We start from the raw sequence: 21,389 nt of genomic DNA on the forward strand, positions 1-21,389 counted from the left end.
TATAGCACACAGAACAATAAAAGGGAAGTACTGATTCGTCAATACTGATGAAGAAGCAAAATTGGTTCAAAACATTTTAATTTTGGGGGGTTTTGGCGTATATTAATCTAATAAATGGAACTGAACCGAAAGTGATGGAACAGCACTTTGGTAAAATCACAGTCACTTTGAGAACGTGAGTATTTTTTTTGCACATGGATTTAAGGATGAAAACACCACGCATGACCACTGCGATGATGGATGGATGCTGGTGGGGTGGATGACATCCCACTCGGGTCACCGGAGAGCGTGCCTGCGTTTGGGCACGAGCCAGGTCAGCCGCAGGCAGGAAATTCGGCGCTGCGTTCTCTACCCGAGGTGGTGTTGGAACAGGTACGGTGTAGAAATCCCAGAGCAGAGGCAGGGGATCCGCTCCGCACATCCTGGGCCGCAAATAGCCACCAGAAACTTCGTAGACTCCACGGTGGGCGAAGCGTCTCCTGCGTTCGTGTGCAAGGGATGAAGTTTAAAAATGACCCGTAATAAACCCAGTGGTGTATAAAAAGCTAACTGCTCTTGGCAGACAAATGATGCCCAGCGAGCAGGCTGAATTTTGTTAGGAAGCCCCCGGACAGTGTATGAATTACAGGTAAGACTAAAACAAGAGTGGTGAGGCTCTCCCTCAGGGGCAAAGCTGGGGCTGAAAGGCTCTAAAAATTCAGTGGCGTTGACACGAGAGCAGAAGGGTTGAAGAGAAGTTGCCAAAACTTTGGATTATTTACACTTATTACAGGGATTTTAACCTTTTCCTGGACATTTTTCTGTTACTATATACTAGTGAAGTTACTGTTATTATATATTCTGTTACTATATATTAGTGAAGTTACTGTTTTCATGACGAGTTGAAATTGGAAAACTGTTACCTCAGAATCTCTTAGTAAACTACTGAAGAATTCTTAAATTTCGATTATTTCGATCTGGCAGATCCCTGCAGCCCCCCAAATCCGCCCAATTCCGCGTTTTCCCAAACTCGAGCCATTAACCTCCGAAATGTCGCTGCTCCCGAGAGCGGACGGAGCGTGTTTATGCAGAGGCGGGGGCCGGGGCAGGCTGGACACCGCGCAGGGGCAGGCCCTGTGCCGGCGGGGAGCGGCCTGGGGAGCCGGGGCTCCGTCCTGGGCGGGCTGAGGGGAGGGCCGTGCCGTGCCGTGCCGTGCCGTGCCGTGCCGTGCCGTGCCGTGCCGTGCCGGCGGGCGGAACCTTGGTGCGGGGCGGCGGGAGCCAGTCGGAGGGGGAAGAGCGGGACGCGTCGCCGCCGCCGCCGAGCCCGGGCCCGCGCTGCCGCAACCGCCGCCGCCGCCTTCCTCCGCCCGTGCGGCCGCCGCGCCGCCACCCGCCGGCTGCGTGTCCGACAGACCGGCCCGAGGGGTGAGTGACCCGGTGGGACAGCGAGTGGCCGCCCGCCGCCGCTTCCCGCCGCCGCGCTGGCACCTGCCGGGCGGCGGGAAGGTCACGGGCGGCGGGTCCGGCCCGGCCCGGCCCTCCCCGGTGTCCGCCTACGCCTCGCCGCGCCGCCATGGCCGGGCCCCCCGCGTCCTCAGCGGGGCCGGGGGCTCGCCGAGGCCTGCTCCTGCCCTCGCCGGGGACCGGCGGGCGGGCGCGGAGGTCAAGCGGGGCTCGGCAGGGCGGCCCTGCCCCTTCCCTCCTGTGGGCTCCGGCCCCGCCACACCGCCGGGGAGGCGGCGGGGCTCGGCGCCCTGGCCGGGAACCGGCCGCGCCGCGATCGGGGGAGTTGCGTGAGGGTAAAGCCGAGTCCTTGAACGGGGAAGCGGCTGCGGTTGCCCGAGGGCTCGGGGAGAGGCGAGGGCTGCCCGGCAGTGACTGGGCTTTGCCTCTGGCCGCGCTGTGGGAGCGGAGCCGGCACCGCTTCTCCTTTTGGTTTCTCTTTAGTGTCAGAGCTGAACCGACCGCCGTACCGACCTACGGCTTGCTGCTCGATCAGCTGCCTCGTTATCTTACCGATCTGTCTGGAAAATAAATGCTAAAATTCAGGCAGGGTCAGCAGAGCTTCGTTTAGGAAGGTGTTTAATGTCTCTCCTGTTTAAATGTCTCTCCTGTTAAAGGTTTTTCTTACAGTTGGTGTTCAGGGCAAGGATGGCATAAGAAGTGGGTTTTTTTCGTTGGGTTTTGGGGCTTTTTTGGAAGCTTTTTTTCATGTTCACTGAATATGTAGCGCTTTTATTTTAATAAATCGGTTTTAAGAGAACATGCAGGATCTGCTAGCTCTGTATTACTTGCTTAGATGCCTGAGCAAAGAATCATAGAACCGTTTTGGCTGGAAAAGACCTTTAAGGTCATCAAGTCCAACTGTTAACCCAGCACTGCCAAGGCCACCACTAACCCATGTCCCTCAGCACCACATCTACACGGCTTTTAAATCCCCCCAGGGATGGGGACTCCACCACTGCCCTGGGCAGCCTGTTCCAGCGCTTGACAACCCTTTCGGTGAAGAAATTGTCCCTGATCTCCAACCTAAACCTCCCCTGGCACAACTTGAGGCCTATCACTGGGAGAAGAGCTGGCAGATTTAATTTGATTTCCAAGCAGATACGCATAGCAACAGTCTTGCTTTTTAAATTTCTAAACGGAAAATGAAGAGTTAAAAAAAAAACAAAACTCTTTTAGTGGTCCGCACTGGAATATAATAGCGAGCCATTGACGTCTGTTGGTAAGCATGTCGTGGCACTTCTCCTCGTTCCAGTCTGCCGAATCCTTGTCAACAGAATCTCTGGTATGGCATCGCCTTGAGCTGAACACGGGCTCGACATAACGCGACCGCTAGCCAAGCGAGGGGGGATTCAAGGATATCTTGGCTTTTCCCTGGCTGACAGCTCAGTTTGGAGAGCAGCCAGGGAGCACTGGAAGCTGCCAAAGGAATTGCCACTGATTTTGCCCTTGCAGTGGGAATATTGGGCTGTGAACGAGGAGAGCCTTGGGGATTCTCAAGTGGAAACCCCACCAGCTGAGGAGAAAGTAGATCGGGGAAAGAGGACCCTGATTTTATAAGTCCTTTTTCAGTGTTTTAGGAAGGGGTTTTGTCCTCTGCAGCGCTCTCCCTTGACTTGAAGGTGCTGTACTTTCTGGGTTTGGCTCGTACAGCAGCCAGCCTTTTCCCTTGATAGCTGTGTGCCACATCCAGCATTTTCAGTTTTCCAGGGATATTAATAACTCAAAATGTATTGTGCTAGGTGCCGGCTCCAGCTCTTAACCTCATTTTATTCAAACACAAGGCGTCGATCGCTCCTTAATGTGGCAATTAAACTTCCTCTTAGGGAAAAGAACTCCCTGATTAAATAACGTAGTTATCTTTGTCTCCATGACTTAGCGTTCTTGGGTCAGTAACAGTCACAGAATGTCAGTCTTAATAGGAATGTCAACTTGGCACTGAAGTAAAGTGATCTTTATTACTTTATTAGGGTGTTGTACAGCCGAAAGGAATGCAGATTTCTTGAGGGAAGAGTGAAATAAGGACCTTTTTGCAGGTAATCAGGAAGTAAGGCCTCAAATTGCTGCTGCCGTTTCTTCTCTGGTTGCTGAAAGTGGAAGTGAAACCATCGTTACACTCAGCGCTGCGTGTTTTAACCTTACACGGTTTTATACGTTGGGGTCGTGCTGTTGAGATAATTCATTACAACTTCCTGGTAAGCTTTATGCCCACTGTGTGCATGGGAAATAATTTTTATAAAATAGTATTTAAATATGAGACAGATGTTTTCTCAGCTTTAATTTTCTGTCCCTCCCTGTGCTTTTTTTACATTTAGTGCTGAGAGGCAAAATGGTCCACGCCGAAACATTTTCACGTCCCCTGAGCCGGAATGAAGTGGTCGGATTAATTTTTCGTTTAACCATATTTGGTGCTGTAACATATTTTACCATTAAATGGATGGTTGATGCCATTGATCCGACCAGAAAGCAGAAAGTAGAAGCTCAGAAACAGGTAGGATTTTATTCATAAATATTTCTGTGAAATGCTGTCTTATTCATTACCGTTCATACAGAGAAACTTGCTGACTGAAGACTGGACTTGTAATAACCAGCGAAGTAATTGACAAAAGCATATGGAATAATCAAAAAAACCTAGAATTATTTTTTAGTAAATGTCAGGATCTAGGCTGTTAGCGTTTTGAGTGCTTACATTTTATAACAAGTTGAGATTTCTAGCTTGAAGTGGTGGAAAAACTGTTGAACTGGAGCGTGGTGTTGTCTCTAATTATCTGCGAGTGCCGTTTCTGCTTCTGACAACTTCGCTAAGCAGCAGTCGCGTTAAATAACGCTCTCATCAGTCTCTTGGTTGCTTTTTAAAACCTTGAGCAGAAATAACTTAGTTCTCTGGTGCTTTTTGGCAGCTTAATGGCAGAGGCAGGGACCGTAGTTACTCGTGACAAAGAGGAACACTGCTGTCCCAGTGCCTGTTTCAGAATAGCTTGTGCTTTGTCCCCGTCCCTGTGTTCTCCCTCCATCTCCAGTAACAGTCAAAATGCCCTGGAAAGGGGAGAGAAAAAGTGAAAAGCCTCATTCTTTATGTTGAACTAGAACGATTCATGGAGTTAATGCTCTGGGGAATGATACAGGTGCATTTCAGAACCAAAAGTTGTATGTTTCCTTTGGAAAGTATTGAAGGAAATGTTGCAACCTTTTTTTTTGTTTTTTTCTCTAGCTGACACAAATTTCGCAGATTCAAACAGCAGTTTTGAGCAACCTAGTTCTGTTTCGGATGGTTTTCCTTTTTTAATGAAGCCTTTAGTAAAAAAATTGGCCCCGCTTTAAAAATCAGCTTTCACAATCTGTGCTGGTGCCAGCAATTATATAAGAGGTTGCAATATCCCCAAAATATGTCAGGCTTAACCGCAAGTTTGAGTGTAAAGAGAAACTGAATTGTGAAAGCGTGGTAACACAACAAATGACTTTTCCTTTTAAATTGGGAAAAAGGAAACATTGAATACATAGGGGGAAAAAAAAAAAAGACTGGCTTCTGTGAATTATCTTTTTTTTTTCTGAAAAATATATCGATCTCTCCTTGATACCGTGCTGTGGAGGTTGCAGGGGGGACTTGCTTTTTACAATAACACAATTATATCACCCATTGAAGTGTGTGTGTATTATTTGCAGGGTTGTAAGTGAAGATAATTAAGCACATGAAAGAACTCTAGAGTTTTCTATTTAATAAGAAGTTTCAGGCTTTTCAGCTGAATCCTGTACAAAGTTTGTAAGGACTAATGGGCTTTGAGTGTAACGTACCTGTGTCAGCTTTGGAAAGTGCTGTATAGATGATGGAAATTATTTTGTACCGAGGTTACTTGTGTGTCTGCAAACCTGTTCTGAACAGCAAACTCCGTGTTTTAATGTTGATTTCGGTTGCTTTTCAGGTCATAATGTACGACTTGTGGATTTGGGGGTGGGAGGGCTGGTGTGACGCTTATTTGATGGGAACTGAGATATATGACTTGGTTTCACTCAGGTGACAGCAAGTCATTAGGAAATAGCAGAACCTTCTACTTCAGAAAGATTTAAGCTCTTTTCAAATGTGACTTACGGAGAAGCTTTTCATACTCCAAGTAGCAGTTCTTTAAAAACTAATTTTTGAGTTAATATTCAGTTTCTTTCTCTGATTTTCTTGGCGTTTTATTTCCCCCAGGCTGAAAAACTAATGAAGCAAATTGGAGTGAAAAATGTCAAGCTTACTGAATATGAAATGAGTATTGCTGCACATCTCGTAGACCCACTTAGCATGCATGTAAGAAGCTGTTTTCCGTGTTACTCTGATGAAAGCACTTCAGACGTGGAAGATCTTAATTTTGGCTTTGGATGACATGATTTGTCATATATACGTATCTATGGAAATACATAGAAAATATTTCTGTAACTGAAAACTAAAATTGCATCATTGAGAGCAGAGGTTTTTTTAATCACTTGTCTTTTTTATTTTTGAGGCCTTGTACTACTTTTAAGCTTGTGAGTGTTTTTTGTTGGCAGGGACTATGATGATCATTTCTAATACTGTTTTTCCATGTCAGGTAACCTGGAGTGACATTGCAGGCTTAGATGATGTTATTACAGATTTGAAAGACACTGTCATTTTGCCTATCAAGAAGAAATATTTGTTTGAGAATTCCAGGCTCTTACAGCCACCAAAAGGTAGGAAGGAAATGTTATAGATTTATATGTTAGTATTAAAAAAAAAAAATAAAATAAAAAAAAAGAAAAAAAGTTACAGTTACCCAGAAAGGAGAGAGGAAGTGGGTTGCCTGTCCAAAGTGCAAACATTAGGACTGAGGCCAGGGAAAACCCTCAAGTTTTTTCTCTTCTCTTGTGAAATCAAGTGCTAGTGAATAAATTTCATCTTAATCATGAATTGATAATTGCTTTTCAGGTATTGATGTTACATTTTGGTGCACTAATCTAAGTAGCCTGCATTTTTAACTGCCTAAATTGTCAATTTTTGTCTTCTTATACCATCTTGTCCTTTGGCAGAGGTAAGCTAGAACTCTGCTGTACAGCTTTGTATACTTGCTTACTATTTCTACAGTATCATCATAAACGTGAGACATCAATGTAAGCTCATCTTGCAGACATCTCTCCATTCTAGTCCTGGAAGTTCCAATCATTCAAAGAGACAAAGATCCCATTTTTATTCTGGAGATCCCTTGATTTTCTCTGGGGTTGAGTTGCACAGTATTGAGGCAGTAAGGAAACTCGACGGGTGACAAGTTAACTTTCCAACAGTAAAACAGAAGTTGGACTCCCTCTGCAGAATGCTTACAGCCATATTTGCTGTATGTTACTGCAGACAAGGAGAATTTGAACCTAAAATGTTGGACAAAATGCCAAAGTTTATCTTTACTGCTCTGATCCCTGGAATATTTTCTTCTGAAAACTATTAATTACTGCCTGATCTGTGACCATCTCGGTTTCGTGTCCTACGTGATGGAAAATGAAGCACATCTCTAACTGGTTTAGTTTTTCCAGGCTGCTTTCTGTTGAGGTCACAAATTGAAACTGTCTGGAAAATGACTTTAATGTCATGATCTAATAAGCTGAAGGAAAAAATTATTTTTTATTTATGTTTTTAAAGCAGACTTTCCATATAGGGCCAGCTCCCCAGTTTTATTAGTGGCTTGTGCTGTGTTAATGGGAAGTCGTTGCTTCAGAGTAATTCTGTTTGTGGTCGTCAGTCACATAAACAGAAGAAAAACCTTAGTAATTTTCTGTGTTTCAGGCTTGTTTGACTTAATTTTTTTTTCTTTAAATTGTTTTCTTTACAACTATGTTAGGAAAACACTTCTGTGAATTCTTTCACGCTGACAAGTTTAAAAATAACATGAGATGTCATTTTTAATTAGGGGTAATTTGTTTAAAATGTTTGTGGGCTTTTTTATTTTCCTCCTGTCTGTGCTAAGTTTTATTAGCAAGGGTGAAACTGGCCATGAACAAGACTTGTCAAATGTTTACAGGAAATAAATAGGGTTTTAGTTTTATGTAACCTTTATAGTCACAGTAATAGAACAGTCATCTTTCACACAAATGTCTCCTTTCAATTTCACCACACCTGTTTTTAGATATTCTTAGCTTTGATTTTATAATAAGGATATCTTAAACAACTCTGTATTTGATTTGATGGAACACTGTGTAACCTTGTTTCTTATCTTCTAAAACTTGGATAAAATACAAGCCTGGCCACTATCAGGTCTGTTACACTGAAGCATGTTTTCTGTACAGCAACCAGAGAGCATTAACACCGTTACTGTTTCAGGAGTGCTTCTGTACGGCCCTCCTGGTTGTGGCAAAACGCTGATCGCCAAAGCTACAGCAAAGGAAGCAGGTTGTCGATTTATTAATCTCCAGCCTTCAACGCTGACTGACAAATGGTATGGAGAGTCTCAAAAACTGGCTGCTGCCGTCTTCTCCCTTGCTATAAAGCTCCAGCCGTCCATCATTTTTATTGACGAAATAGGTAAAAAGCTGTCTGTCTTTGTAAGTAACTATAGCAGAGTGATGTTAAACTGTGGGTTCCAGTGGCTGGGTATATTGATCTGCTGTCACCTGTTCCTTAAAAAGAGTGATAATGGAACAAGGTTTAGCAATATAAATAGTACTGTAGAGTAATGGTGGCAAATTAGGAAAAACAGTGTATTTCGTCCTCGTGTTAGTGGAGGAAATTACGAGTAGAACAATAATTCACAGAATCAATCAATCAGGTTGGAAGAGACCTCTGGGATCATCAAGTCCAACCATTGCCCTGACACTACCATGTCAACTAGACCATGGCACTAAGTGCCATGTCCAGTCTTTTCTGAAACCCCTCCAGAGATGGTGACTCCACCACCTCCCTGGGCAGCCCCTTCCAATGGCTAATGACCCTTGCTGAGAAGAAATGCTTCCTAATGTCCAACCTGAACCTCCCCTGGCCAAGCTTGAGGCTGTGTCCTCTTGTCCTATCGCTGGTTGCCCGGGAGAAGAGGCCGACTTGAGCTAAGGTGGTTCATGAGGAAAGCTTTTCTTCTGTCAAGGGAACTGCTTATTCAGGAAACCCATCACCAAATACACTTCAACGCTTCTGTCATGAGAGCATATAATGGAAAATAAAATACAGGTTAAGGAGAGCTCAGGAGTAATAGGTTAATAAGGCTGAAGAAGTAGGAGGGAAAGTTCAGCTAGGAAGACAGCAAAGGGGCCAGGTGTTCAGTGCATTTGGACTTGTCACATCAGTGTGTAAGTCCCTGTGAACTTGATCATTGTCTCATAGCAGTGGCACTTTGTAGAGCGAGTTGTACAGTTTGCAGAAACAGAGCCTGACAAAGCCTTTACCCTTTCCACAGTTCAGGTTTATGGAGGGGCTCTGTTCTTAAGATGCATTTTATCCTTTTATATAGGTGTGAAAAACGTGTTTTTCTAGCTGTTGGAAATTCTTTAGGCAACCACTAGCAGAGTTAGAGCTCTGCATAACAAAGCGTACAACCTACTTTATGTCAGTCCCGCAGTTTGCCGCTCTCCTGTGCTTTGGTGTCTTCTAGCTTGCCAGGCTCTGAATGGTTTAATCTCTGCATGAGAAATTAAGGTGAAAGTTACACTTTCCATGAACTCAGGAAAATGAATCACAGAATCACAGAATCAACCAGGTTGGAAGAGCCCTCTGGGATCATCGAGTCCAACCGTTGCCCCGACACCACCATGTCAACTAGACCAGGGCACTAAGTGCCATGTCCAGTCTTTTCTTAAACCCCTCCAGAGATGGTGACTCCACCACCTCCCTGGGCAGCCCCTTCCAATGGCTAATGACCCTTGCTGAGAAGAAATGCTTCCTAATGTCCAACCTGAACCTCCCCTGGCGAAGCTTGAGGCTGTGTCCTCTTGTCCTATCGCTAGTTGCCCGGGAGAAGAGGCCGACTCCCACTGCACTACATCCTCCCTTCAGGTAGTTGTAGACTACCTGAACTACCTACTACTACTGAAAATTTGGAGCACAAGATTTGGGACAACCTCGTGTGATATGTACATAGTCGTGTAATGTAATTTAAGAGGTGCTTAAAAATGTGGTGAGATTCCACTTTCCTATTCTTCATCATAAGAAATGTTTTTCATTTGTTGACAATGTTTATTAAAAAAAATACTTATAAGATAGAGAATAGCACAGGTCCGCACATGAGAAATCAAACAGCAAAGTTTCTGTGGCAGGATTGAAAGTAAACTGCTTTACTGCATCCTTCAATACAGATTCCTTCTTACGAAGTCGGTCAAGTTCTGACCACGAAGCTACAGCCATGATGAAAGCTCAGTTCATGAGTCTGTGGGATGGACTGGACACCGATTATAACTGCCAAGTAAGTACAAAGGATGCTGAGAAAAGTAACGTGATTCTTCCCTCTCAGTTGTTGTGCGTTGAGCCATTTGGGAGAGCAGCAGATTGCACGTAGTAATTGCCAAAAGAATTTCTTTATCTGTCAGTGTTGGTGATTACCAGTATATTATGGGAATGAGATGATTTATATTAATAGATCATTTTTCTTCTTGAAAAGACTGGTTTTGTAGGTATTTCGGTTTTAAGTAAGAGGTGTTATTTTCAGAAGCATCTTAAGTCTCCATAATGTAGGTGTATGGTTTGAACTGCCAAAATTGGGAATTTTAAACTGTTTTGAAAAACATTTTGTCAACGATACTTTCTTCATGTGAAGTGAATCTTTGATTTCAGGAAAGGTCTTGAAAGATCTGAGTATTCAGCCCAGTTGCAAGTTGGTTGGTTTGTTTCCAGAAAAGCATTAAGCAAGCACTAGACTCTGGAGTTAATCTGAAAGGGTAGGGAAGTTGATGTTATCAAAAGACAAATTCTGTTAAATGGAGCCCTGCTTCCATCCCGTTATTCCTGTATGCTTCTGTCCCCTTCCCATAATCCCAACAGAAGTATTGTATTTTGGAGAGAAAAATAACACAAAAGCTGCTGATGCTTTAAAAACAAACAAAAAACATTTATGAAACAAATGACTTGAATGTAGCATAGATGAAAACCTGCTTGGTATGTTTCTGAACTGTCACCTGGGGCAATCTTTTTAAAGCCTTTGAAAAGGATGTTTATTCTCCAATTTTAAAATTTTGAGCCTTTTTAATCTGTATTTTTCTGTGAAAGGTTCCAATGTTCTGACCTCTGTTAGTTCTTTCTTTGTAAAATCTGCTTTTCCTCCTCTCTCAAGCTTGTGCTGAAGTTTTCTTTTCAGTTGATATTTTTTAAAAACTAATTAGAACACAATGAATATATATACTGAGGGGCTTTAAAGCTGAGTGTTTGCTTACCATTAATAAGAGGCCAATAGTATGAGCACTTAACTGGAAGCTAATATGAGCTTGCAAGAACACGTTTCTGCCAGTGTTTGAATGTATTACCTTTTCTTTCCCCCCATATACTCACAACTTGAAGCAAGTCAGGTTGTTCCTCCCCTGCAGTAAGACCATACGTGGTTGTACCCATCTCTCAAGTTCAGCGTGCAGAGCCCCAACAAGTCACTCTTGTCCCTTACTCGTAGGGAGCCACCCACGTGAAATGCAATGCAAACAACTGGCTGGAGACACCGCAGGGGTTGATTTGGGTTTCTGGGGAGTTTTTCAGCAGGAGAGTTTTGTTTCCATACCGTGTTTCAGGCTCCTCCCCGAGATGTCATTGCAATTCAGGAAGTGTTTTTTAAGCAGCGGTTTTGACATTTGCATTGTCTCAGTTTCTGACAGCCAACTCGCCGGGCTCTTTTGTTAATTACAAATGTTTACTTGGGAGCTTTGGGTTGCTTGTCTGATTCTTGCCAAACAAATTTCCTTTGAATAAGGATTAAATTTGGCCTTTGTTATGGTAGCAAAAATTCCAAACGCTAGGAGGAAACTGTAAATAAGCGTTGTGATGAATGTTGTTTGTTCCTGTGTTGATTGCACCTGAAAAGCATGTTCAGCTTCGGGCTAAACCTGCTAAGGATAAAGTCTTGAGTCCGGCAGGAACCTGGGGCACAGTGCCTGGAAAAAAAACGCTTTGGGTCCAACGCTGGGCCCTGATGCAGACCCTGGGGAAGCACAGCATGAGCACGCTGCTGCTCAGCCAAACACGAGCGTGTGTTTGGCACGCAGGCAAGAGCAAAGCGCTTGCGTGCGTAACGCTTTCTAGAAGGTGAAGATTGCCGGAGCCCTGGCAAAAAAAATGTGCCTTTTGGCTTTTTTCTGTGGGTAGCAATTTGCCACCCTATAATTAAGCCTCTAGGTGGCAGGGTGACTCTGCTCCGGGACGTGCAACCCAGCCTGGCCAGGGGCTGCTGGAGCTGCCAGGGCTGGCTGCGGAACAGTGACCCCGGACAAAAGACCAGAAGCATGTCAGGAAACTGTATTGATAGGAGATTAATTTCCCTGACATTTTTCACTTTCATGACTGGGTATTTACAATGTACATAACTTAGAGTAACAAATGAGAAAACAAGGCTGATGTGAATGGGAAGTAAATTTGTTCTTAAACTAACAACTGGAATGCGGTCAAATGAGGTAAATACTCTCTTGGATTGAACTTGGCTTATACACAGCTGATGCACTGCTGTTACAGTACACCGGTGCTTATAGGTTCTTACTGACTTTTAATGCTTTTTTTAAGGCTAAAAAAAATAAACAGCACTTTAGTGCATGCAAAAGCTGCCATGTTAAAGAAAATTGGCAGAGTCCAGGTCTCTGGGTTTGCTGACTCTTTATTGAGCAACTCAGAGTTCCACCACTGCAGTGAATGGTACCTGGCTCAAATTCACTGTCAGTTTATATAGAAACTAATAAGTAGTTACAGCACAAACTTCTCACGAGCTTCTTTTAAAAATCCACTAACTATTTCAATTCCTCTTTCTTCCTTCGTCAAGAGTCCAAAAAAGTCCTTTCTTTTCCATTGCTCAGCTGATCTTTATCGTCTGGTTCCACTCTGGCTCCAGTCAACACCCCATCCTTGATGTTCTTGTTGTGATCAGCGTCCCGTCTTGATCTGGGTTGACCAGAGTCTGGTTTCCACTGCCAGCATCTCCTAAAATAGCTAAAGTCTATTTAGAATCTTATTTCTATTAATACTGTATCTTATATTTCTTTTAAGGTAAAGAAAAGGTTAACCATACATCCTTTTTACTAAAGGCATCAGAAAGTAATACTTCTAGGCCTACTCCTGCTTAGCTACTCATTAAGCTTTGATTCATGATTGGTTCAGATTATACAAAGGTTCATCTTCTGTACACACAGATGTTTTTACCTTTGAATTTTAAGAAGGCTTCAGGATGTTCTGTTAATTACATACTACAATGTAGGCCTAAGCTGAGTGGTTTTCTACCTCTATAGTCTCATGCTCTTTTGATAAATGCATATTTTCCAGACAATTATCTTTTGTTATATCTAAACTTCTAAGAAACTGCTGATTAACTTGACTGGGTTTTAAGCCAGCCCTGGAGGGGGCTCTACAAGGGCTCAATGAGCAGCATTATGGTTGCGATGTGGTTCTCAGACTTTCTGAGCACCTGTGAAATTGTTTCCTTATTAATTTTGATCTAGGCCTAAATTCTTTTGATCTAAACATAAAGCAAAGCAAATCATGTGTCTTCTTCTACAGCCAGTTTGGTCATCCCAGTGAACTGATTGCCTTTCTTTTTTCAACACAGCACAAAAATGCCCCATTTTTTAATACCTTATCAAAACATTTCAAATTTCGTCCAGACCACCAGGAACTAAAGAAACATCGCCAAGACTTATAAGCAGAAGTTTCGGGTTACTGCTTAGGGTTTGAACTTTCAAACTGGGCTCAGAAGGCTTCAGACTAATGTAAAAAGCTCCACCCAGATGGCACTTTGTGGTACCGATGCTCATTTAAGCTGCCTGCTTAAATTTCCTGTACTAAGAAACCTTATGTAACTTCTTTAAATATCGATGTTCTTGATAAAGTGTGGAAGAGTCACGTGTTTGGTTTTGAAACTCCAATCCGGCGATGTTTTCAAAAGCTGGTTTCAGGCTGACTAGTTTTTTTCTGTTGGTGTGTACAGGTGATAGTGATGGGAGCCACCAATCGTCCTCAGGATCTCGACTCTGCAATCATGAGAAGAATGCCGACCCGCTTTCACATCAACCAACCTGTAAGTCCTGCCAGGTTCTCCTGAACAGTGTGCCTAGGCTGAGCTACAGGCAGGTGCCTCGCCAGCCAGGAAACGCACATCTCTGCTTTTTTCAAAGAAATACTGTATTATTTTGATCTGGTTTTAGTTTTTTAGAAGCACGTATATGATTTTGCTTTTTAAGGTGAAGTTTCTCACAGAAGTCTTTATCCCTTGGGTCTTTCAGCTGAAACAAGGTCATGTGCTCTGAGAGCTTCCCACCCTTTTTCTTCATCTATAATAATGGAGTGGCTTAAACGCTGCACTCAGGAAAGAGCTTAGTTTTAACTTGCAAACAGCCACACAAAGAACAAAAACGACTGCACACGCTTGCTTACAGGGGAGAGTGGCACCCAGGTCAGATAGCGTCAAGAAGCAGGTACATACTGACTACCATTTATACCTTCTGGATACACTGTTTAGTTTTCAAGGAGAGAAGAGGGTATGAAATCTGCAAACCAAAGTCTACATTCTGCTCAAGCCTTTCCACAGTCAGGCACAGCAAACAATCTGGAAAACTTTTTATTCTGCTTATGACTTATGCCAAACAGGCAGTAAATAAGGTCTTTATCAATTATGCCAGCCCTCAAGGTTACCCTTACTATGAATTTTGCTGTTGCCATCCTTTTCAAAGTGTTTAGTCGCCTTCAAACACTCAGCGATATCACAAGACATTTTTGTATCAATATTCTAAAGAGTTCAGTTGTGGTTGAGTGTATTCCCTCCTGGCTACAGAAATACCCATCGTTATTCATTTCTTGCAGAAACTTAGAGACAAAACTGGAGGAGGAAAACTCTTACTGATTGTGCAAGAGAGGAGTCATGTTCCCAGACCCATCTTGTTTGAACTGGCTTTCACTCCTTGTGGGCGGATACTTTTCGAAACAAAGCGTTTATAACCTAGTAACTGCTTTTGTGCGATGCCTGCTCAGAGGGTTTCATAAACCTTCCTCATCTTCAAGTTTTCCTTGAATTCGTAAGGTGTAAGGATGTGTATTTTTGTACTTTATTGTGTCTTTCTATCAAGAACCGTCGTTAGAAGGATGAATTATCTGCAGGTAATGCTGCCTCAGGGTATTACAGGGGTTGGCTCCCTCTGCCAGCACCAGAATTACAACAGGAGGTGTCATTTAGGGCACAAAGTATTTTTTGAGACAGAGTATCAACTGTTCAGCTGCCAGAGTATCCATGGGGTAGTTTTTTCCCTTTCTTAACAATGAAAGTGAATTGAGGACAAGTTTGGTTTGGGGAGACACAAAAACCACTCTGTTTGCCACCTGTGTTTTACCTGGCTAGTAAGGATATGCTCAGGACTTGACTGTTTCATTCAGTAACCTCCTTGCAGTATGTGATTTATATTGCTTAAAATTTCCCAAGCGTCATCTGTAGAATTAAATTTATTATTTTGTTTTTTAAGCAGAACAGTTTATCCTCTTCATCTGATTTAGCAAAGTATTGAAAGCACTGATGTCATTTTGCTGAGTGATTTGCCATCAGATAGGTTTCCTTAGCGTGTATCACCTCTCTCGTGTCAGCTTGCGTCACTCAACTATGACTGAAAGCCCACGCGGTGCAAAACTGAGGTAGATGTTACATCTGCTTATTTTTGTACTCTAGTGACTTTAATCTCTTTTGTTTAAGGCTCTGAAACAGAGAGAAGCAATCTTGAAGCTGATTTTGAAAAATGAAAATGTAAGTAGACTTCTTTTAATGGTTAATTTGCTGTATTACTGTTGTCATGAGTGCAAGCTCTGGAGTTGTAGAAAACATGTTTTCTAACTGACTGTCTTGGAGTAAGGTAGAGATTATCTGCCAAGGTATTTCTGATTATAACTTAGGAATCTTTTGTGGTTTTCGGTGTGGCATTAAATTAAAACAGTAGAGTTGCCTCCTGGTTTAAGCATGAGCCTCAGTCAGAGCAGCAGTCTTGGATTTTGTGGTGAATCACCATCTCCAAGGAAAATTAGTTAATTTCTCTCTCTCCATTTTCTTGTTATATAACAAGATCATATATTTATCGCTCTAAAGATGCTGAAGGTGAATCATGTTTGGAAATCACTTTGATCAGTGAAAGAAATTCCAAGACATCGTGAAGCACGAAGAAGAGAGACTGAATTTTTCTAACTCTGTACAGTCTATTGGCTCAAGTCAAGAAAGGAGGAGTGACATTTTTTGACAGTGCTGCATTTTGCACTTTGATCCCTGGTTCATATTTCCTTTAGAGGAAAACTACTACAGACATTGTTAGTGATATTGTATGGTGTACGTGTTGCTACCTGCATTCCAAGATGAGGGGAAGGAGAAGCGGTGAGCACATCTGGTGGTGTCTGTTGGCAGGATACAGGACCTGTGTCATTGGAGGTTCCTGCCAAATTTAGTCTGCAGCACTAATTGTCTCAAAGTTAATGTTGCAAAGCATCTCTTGGTTGAGATCTATCCTGATAAATATCACTCGTTAGTAAAACCAACTTAATGTTTTTTAAGAGGCCTAGAAATCACAGCTCGTCATTGCAAATAGCTGAGATATTGGGGAGGCTGCTTTGCGAATGGTCATTTTGAATTGTTTGTATCAGATGAGAATAGAGGTTGGCTTTATTGCAAAATATTAGACATAGATGCGAAAACAGACCTGATAGGAAATGCCAGAGGAGTTGTGGAGGAAGAGCTGACCTATTTGCAGAAGATCTCGAACTAGAACATCTCTTGCAAGTGGTGATTTCAAACTCAAATCTCTTTTCAAGAGCTGTTAGGGAGACGGACCAAATAACAGACCTTTATACAGGCTCCCTGAATGTCTGCACCACCCAGTCCTGGCACGCAAGTGGACTCTGGCTCCTTTGCCTCAGCAGCTGGGTCTGGGACTTGCAGCACCTTGGCCTTAAGGCCTTCAGCAGAAGCCTAAATTGACTTCTGAGCATGGACCTGAAAGAATGCAAGGTGTATCGAGCATCTGGCAGTGAATCACAGCCACACAAATAACATTTTTCAGGGGAAAAAAAATATATCAGCCTGTATTGGTTATCCAAGAGGAGGAGGAAGAATTGGATCACAGAATCACAGAATCAACCAGGTTGGAAGAGCCCTCTGGGATCATCGAGTCCAACCGTTGCCCTGATACCACCCTGTCAACTAGACCATGGCACTAAGTGCCATGTCCAGTCTTTTCTTAAACCCCTCCAGAGATGGTGACTCCACCACCTCCCTGGGCAGCCCCTTCCAATGGCTAATGACCCTTGCTGAGAAGAAATGCTTCCTAATGTCCAACCTGAACCTCCCCTGGCAAAGCTTGAGGCTGTGTCCTCTTGTCCTATCGCTAGTTGTCTGGGAGAAGAGGCCGACTCCCACTTCACTACAACCTCCTTTCAGGTAGACTGCAATAAGGTCACCTCTGAGCCTCCTCTTCTCCAGGCTAAACAACCCCAGCTCCCTCAGCCGTTCCTCGTAGGTCAGACCCTCCAGACCTTTCACCAGCTTGGATCTCTCAAGCCCAGCTTGTTTTCAACCAGGGCGACAAACTTCCTGGCAGTCTTTCACATGACAGGTGTAGTCCTGCTCTCCCTTTTCCTTGCCTGTCTTAAAATCTTATTGTTTCTTTCTCACTCGAAGGGAAATCCTTGTTAGCACCTCTACCCAACATACCCATTTCCTATGTATCCTTAGCCAGCTGCGCTGCTCCCTTCAGTTCTCGGTGGCCTTCAGCCCCACGCTGAGCAAATACATTGCAGATCCTCAGCTGACTTCAGTATTTGTGTGCAGGATCACGCTTTAAACCAAAGCACTTCAAGACAGCCAGGCTGAAGTGTTTGTAGGAGGCACTTTGGTGCAAGCCAACTTCTTTTACCTTAATTTCCACGCCTGGGGAGCCAGACAGCTCGCTCCAGACCCAGAGCAGAGCGCTGCGTGCTGAGTCATAGGTCAGGGAGCTGGCGCTCAAGTACAAGCTCAAGACTGGAGCCAACAGGATGGTATCACTGTAACCCTTGTCCTTCCAGAAAAGCAGGAGGGACAGTGGGGAATTGGAAGGGTGCTCAGTGGGTGTGAGAGCGTTCTTGGGTTATCCTTGGGTTGAAGAGGTAACTGGAAGCAGCAAAGATGACACCTGGGGCTTTGCCTTCCTCACCACAGAGTAGTTTCCCTCTTAGAAGAATTCATCCCATAATTTCAGCCTTTTATTAGGCTAGTCTGGCTTTAACTTTCTGAAAAGGAAATACTGATGCCTTGGAAAATGTGCTGGAAGGGGCTGTTATCAGGGGTTCTGTAAACAGACTGAACAAAGATGGGGCCTTGGCTGGGAAGAGTTCAGTCTGATCCAGGGCACGGGGTTAGACACGTCCTTTTGCCTCAGAGTTCCCCGTTTCGTGGCCGTGAAAAGTAGGAGCAGTTGTTCAAGAACTCGGCAGACTGGGTTGCTGAGATGGCGAACAACTGCTTTTGAAGTTCTTACTCTGCGCTGAAAAGTGGCAGCACCACCAGGTAAACGTGACAGGAACTTTTTCCAGCCTTGCTGTGTGACTGGTCAGAAGTGCTTATGAAAACAAATGCACTCTTCCAAATAACGGGTTAAAAAAGGGCTGTGGCTGTGAAAGGAGACCCGTTGGGGAGCGTTCATTGTCTCCAGAGAAAAAGGTGCACGTAGGGTCTGATCGAGCCCTTTACTGCAAAAAGCAGGAAACTTGTGTGGGCATGTGGGAAACTGGGTCGTTATTTCTGTCATCCAGTTTTTGCCATCCAGGAGCCTTCCAGAACCACACAGGAGCTGTGTCAGTGACAGAGTAATATACCAATATGATGGTTCTGTTTCAGTTGCATGTTCTACTGACAGAGGGGAGATTGAGATGAGATATGAGGAAGAAATTCTTTGCTGTGAGGGTGGTGAGACCCTGGCCCAGGTTGCCCAGAGAAGCTGTGGCTGCCCCCTCCCTGGCAGTGTTCAAGGCCAGGTTGGATGGGGCTTGGAGCAACCTGGTCTGGTGGAAGGTGTCCCTGCCCGTGGCAGATCTTAGGGCAGGTAAAAAAATACTTAGAGGTGACTGTTTCTTGTCTTTGTTGAACAAAGTAAATGACTTTTCATGCTCTTACCTTTTGTTTTTGGACAGGTGGACAGGAGGGTAGATCTCCTCGAAGTTGCTAAAGAGACTGACGGCTTCTCAGGCAGTGATCTGAAAGAAATGTGCCGGGATGCAGCACTCCTCTGCGTCAGGGAGTACGTGAATTCTGCCTGTGAAGAAGAGACGTATGTGTCTTTGTTCTGTCTGATAGAACAGCAATTGTGAGTGCTCCTGGTGCTACACGCTGTCCAGTTGTTAGTTTGTATCTTCTGATTTGAATTGCAACTTTATAGAGGTTTAGAAAACCTTGCTATAACCCTGTCCTTGCACTGGTGAGGCCACACCTCGAATCCTGGGGTCAGGTTTGGGCCCCTCACTACAAGAAAGACCTTGAGGTGCTGGAGCGAGTCCAGAGAAGGGCAACGGAGCTGGTGAAGGGTCTGGAGCACAAGTGTGATGAGGAGCGGCTGAGGGACCTGGGGGTGTTTAGCCTGGAGAAAAGGAGGCTGAGGGGAGACCTTCTCACTGTCTACAACTGCCTGAAAGGAGGGTGTAGTGAGGTGAGGTCGGTCTCTTCTCCCAGGTAACAAGTGACAGGATGAGAGGAAACGGCCTCAGGTTGTGCCAGGGGAGGTTTGGATTGGAGATCAGGAACAATTTCTTCCCTGAAGGGGTTGTCAAGCACTGGAACAGGCTGCCCAGGGCAGTGGTGGAGTCCCCATCCCTGGGGGGATTTAAAAGCCGTGTAGATGTGGTGCTGAGGGACATGGGTTAGTGGTGGCCTTGGCAGTGCTGGGTTAACGGTTGGACTTGATGCTTTTAAAGGTCCTTTCCAACCAAAATGGTTCCATGATTTTGTGATTCTATGATTCACAGACAGCAGGAGTTCTCTTTTTCTTGACAAATTGCCACTATACAACCAAAAACCCATGTCCCTCAGCACTTCTCAGTGTCTGAACAGCTGTTACACAGCACCTGAACCATCATCTTGCTTTTTTTTTTTCTTTTAAAGCCATGACGAAGACGAAATTCGGCCTGTGCAGCAACAAGATCTCCACAGGGCGATCGAGAAGATGAGGAGATCGAAGGATGCCACACTGCAGAACGTTTTGATGCACGTTAGTTTAGATTAAGACAGAAGAGCGCGTGTGCAGTTTCTGCTGTGATGTAGTTTGACTTCTGTAATCAGTTAGCAAAAACAACGTCGGGGGGTGGGGTGGGAGTGGGGATGCTCCTTGAATAAGGGAGTTCTGTTTCTGGAATTGTTTTTATACAAAACATCCTGTTCTTGAAATTCCACCACGCGCAACTACAAGTGCAACAACAGATCATGAAGTGGAACAATTACAGCCCAGACCAAGAGCGACCGCCTGTGTCTTGTCCCATAATCGATGCTAACGCTGCGGAGCCTTAAAGCAGGTCCTGCCGCGGCGCGGGGGCTCGGGGGGCACCGCTGGGGAGGGGAGATGGTCCCTCGCCGGTTCGTGTATATATGTACGAGCGTGTGTCTATGTATTAAATGTATATATCCACGCATTTTTTTTTATATATAGACATAATCTGTAGATAACTTGAGTATGGAAAATCTTTTCTACTTAACTGAATCAAACCAAATCGGGAGGTGTATGGATGAAGGACGCATCGATACTCAATTCACATTTACTTCTTCCTTTTAGCAGCCAATACGAAGACAGAAATTCAGCTTCTAGAATAACTTGCAGGCAAAATTTGAAATGTTACTGATTTTTTCCCTTCACGTGACCACTTGAAATCTGGTGCCATTTAGTAAAGATAGTAAACTACTGTAAAAACGTTTGAATGCTTTTCATTTTGTATGAATTCTGCTTGTTGAGGCTTTTTAAATGAACGCTGGGTTTGTTTTTATTTTTTCCCTCGATGTGAGTAATTAGAGTAGAATCTTACCTGGACTTTCATAAAGCCCCACTTGCTATAATCTCTCTGAAATCATGGCTTTCTGATCTACTACACATTGTAATGAAGCCTTGCTGCTATTGAACCCCCTGTTTAACCCAGGGAAGACCCTCTGCTGCACCGCAGCATTGAGGTGTCGCACGCACAGCTCTGAGGCGCGGGGGGACGTTTTGTGGTGTCGTGCTCTTGTCACCTGCAAAATTGAGGAGAAAGAGAGCGGGGTTTAGGATATAAACATGATTTAGCAATGTTCTGCTGTACTTGCTGGTGAGAGTTTTCGGCAATTCATGTAACATTGTGTAGTGATAAAGGCAAAGGGTTAAAAATGTCAGTGGCAAAAGTGTTTTGGTGAAGTTATTGTCAGTGGGTTTTCAATAACTTGATTTTTCTGATTATAATGTTATGAATTGTGTGCTAATCCGACACAAACGTGTCATCAGAATTGTTCAAGCCCCCGGGGTGGCACGCTGTGTGACAGCTCTGCTAGCTGTCGAGGGAAGGGAAGCATTGCAAGCCAGGTAACCATGTAAAACGCACCGCAAAGTAAAATAAAGAGAGCTGGAGCCAGCCGTCGTACAGCGTGAGGTGCCGATGACCCACTGGCCTCACTGGTGTCCTTTTGTCTGGCACACTGGTCGTGTAACGCACCAGCTGCGGTAGGTCGTACTTTGACCCAAGTTATCTCCTCGGGTAACAAATGTGGGTTTTTTTTTAATAATAACTTTGCTTTTTTGATACAGGG

At 44.1% G+C, this 21,389-nt stretch overlaps 1 protein-coding gene across 3 annotated transcripts; it reads left to right on the plus strand.

The window, feature by feature from the left end:
- Positions 1-1,322: 1,322 nt before the first annotated feature.
- On the plus strand, positions 1,323-20,987 carry ATAD1 (ATPase family AAA domain containing 1). Of its 3 annotated transcripts, none has more exons than XM_068416701.1 (11): positions 1,323-1,407; positions 3,456-3,680; positions 3,801-3,976; positions 5,675-5,773; positions 6,054-6,174; positions 7,790-7,990; positions 9,751-9,857; positions 13,560-13,649; positions 15,309-15,359; positions 18,764-18,900; positions 19,728-20,987. In XM_068416701.1, exons 3-11 carry the CDS (start codon positions 3,815-3,817, stop codon positions 19,846-19,848), a joined length of 1,089 nt encoding a protein of 362 aa, XP_068272802.1. In that variant the 5' UTR covers positions 1,323-1,407; positions 3,456-3,680; positions 3,801-3,814; the 3' UTR covers positions 19,849-20,987. The 3 variants fall into 3 exon arrangements, with proteins under 3 accessions (XP_068272802.1, XP_068272803.1, XP_068272804.1); XM_068416702.1 differs by having other exon boundaries at positions 3,522-3,680; XM_068416703.1 differs by lacking the exon at positions 3,456-3,680 and having other exon boundaries at positions 1,329-1,407.
- The last annotated feature ends 402 nt before the right edge of the window (positions 20,988-21,389 follow it).

The sequence above is a fragment of the Nyctibius grandis genome, chromosome 20 (assembly GCF_013368605.1).
Source record: "Nyctibius grandis isolate bNycGra1 chromosome 20, bNycGra1.pri, whole genome shotgun sequence".
In the NCBI taxonomy this organism is placed as follows: Eukaryota; Metazoa; Chordata; class Aves; order Nyctibiiformes; family Nyctibiidae; genus Nyctibius; species Nyctibius grandis.

Coding starts and splice junctions, on each gene's coding strand:
- ATAD1 (XM_068416701.1), top strand. CDS start 3,815: ATGGTCCACGCCGAAACATTTTCACGTCCCCTGAGCCGGAATGAAGTG. Junction 3,977..5,674: donor AAGTAGAAGCTCAGAAACAG/GTAGGATTTTAT, acceptor TATTTCCCCCAG/GCTGAAAAACTAATGAAGCA. Junction 5,774..6,053: donor TAGACCCACTTAGCATGCAT/GTAAGAAGCTGT, acceptor TTTCCATGTCAG/GTAACCTGGAGTGACATTGC.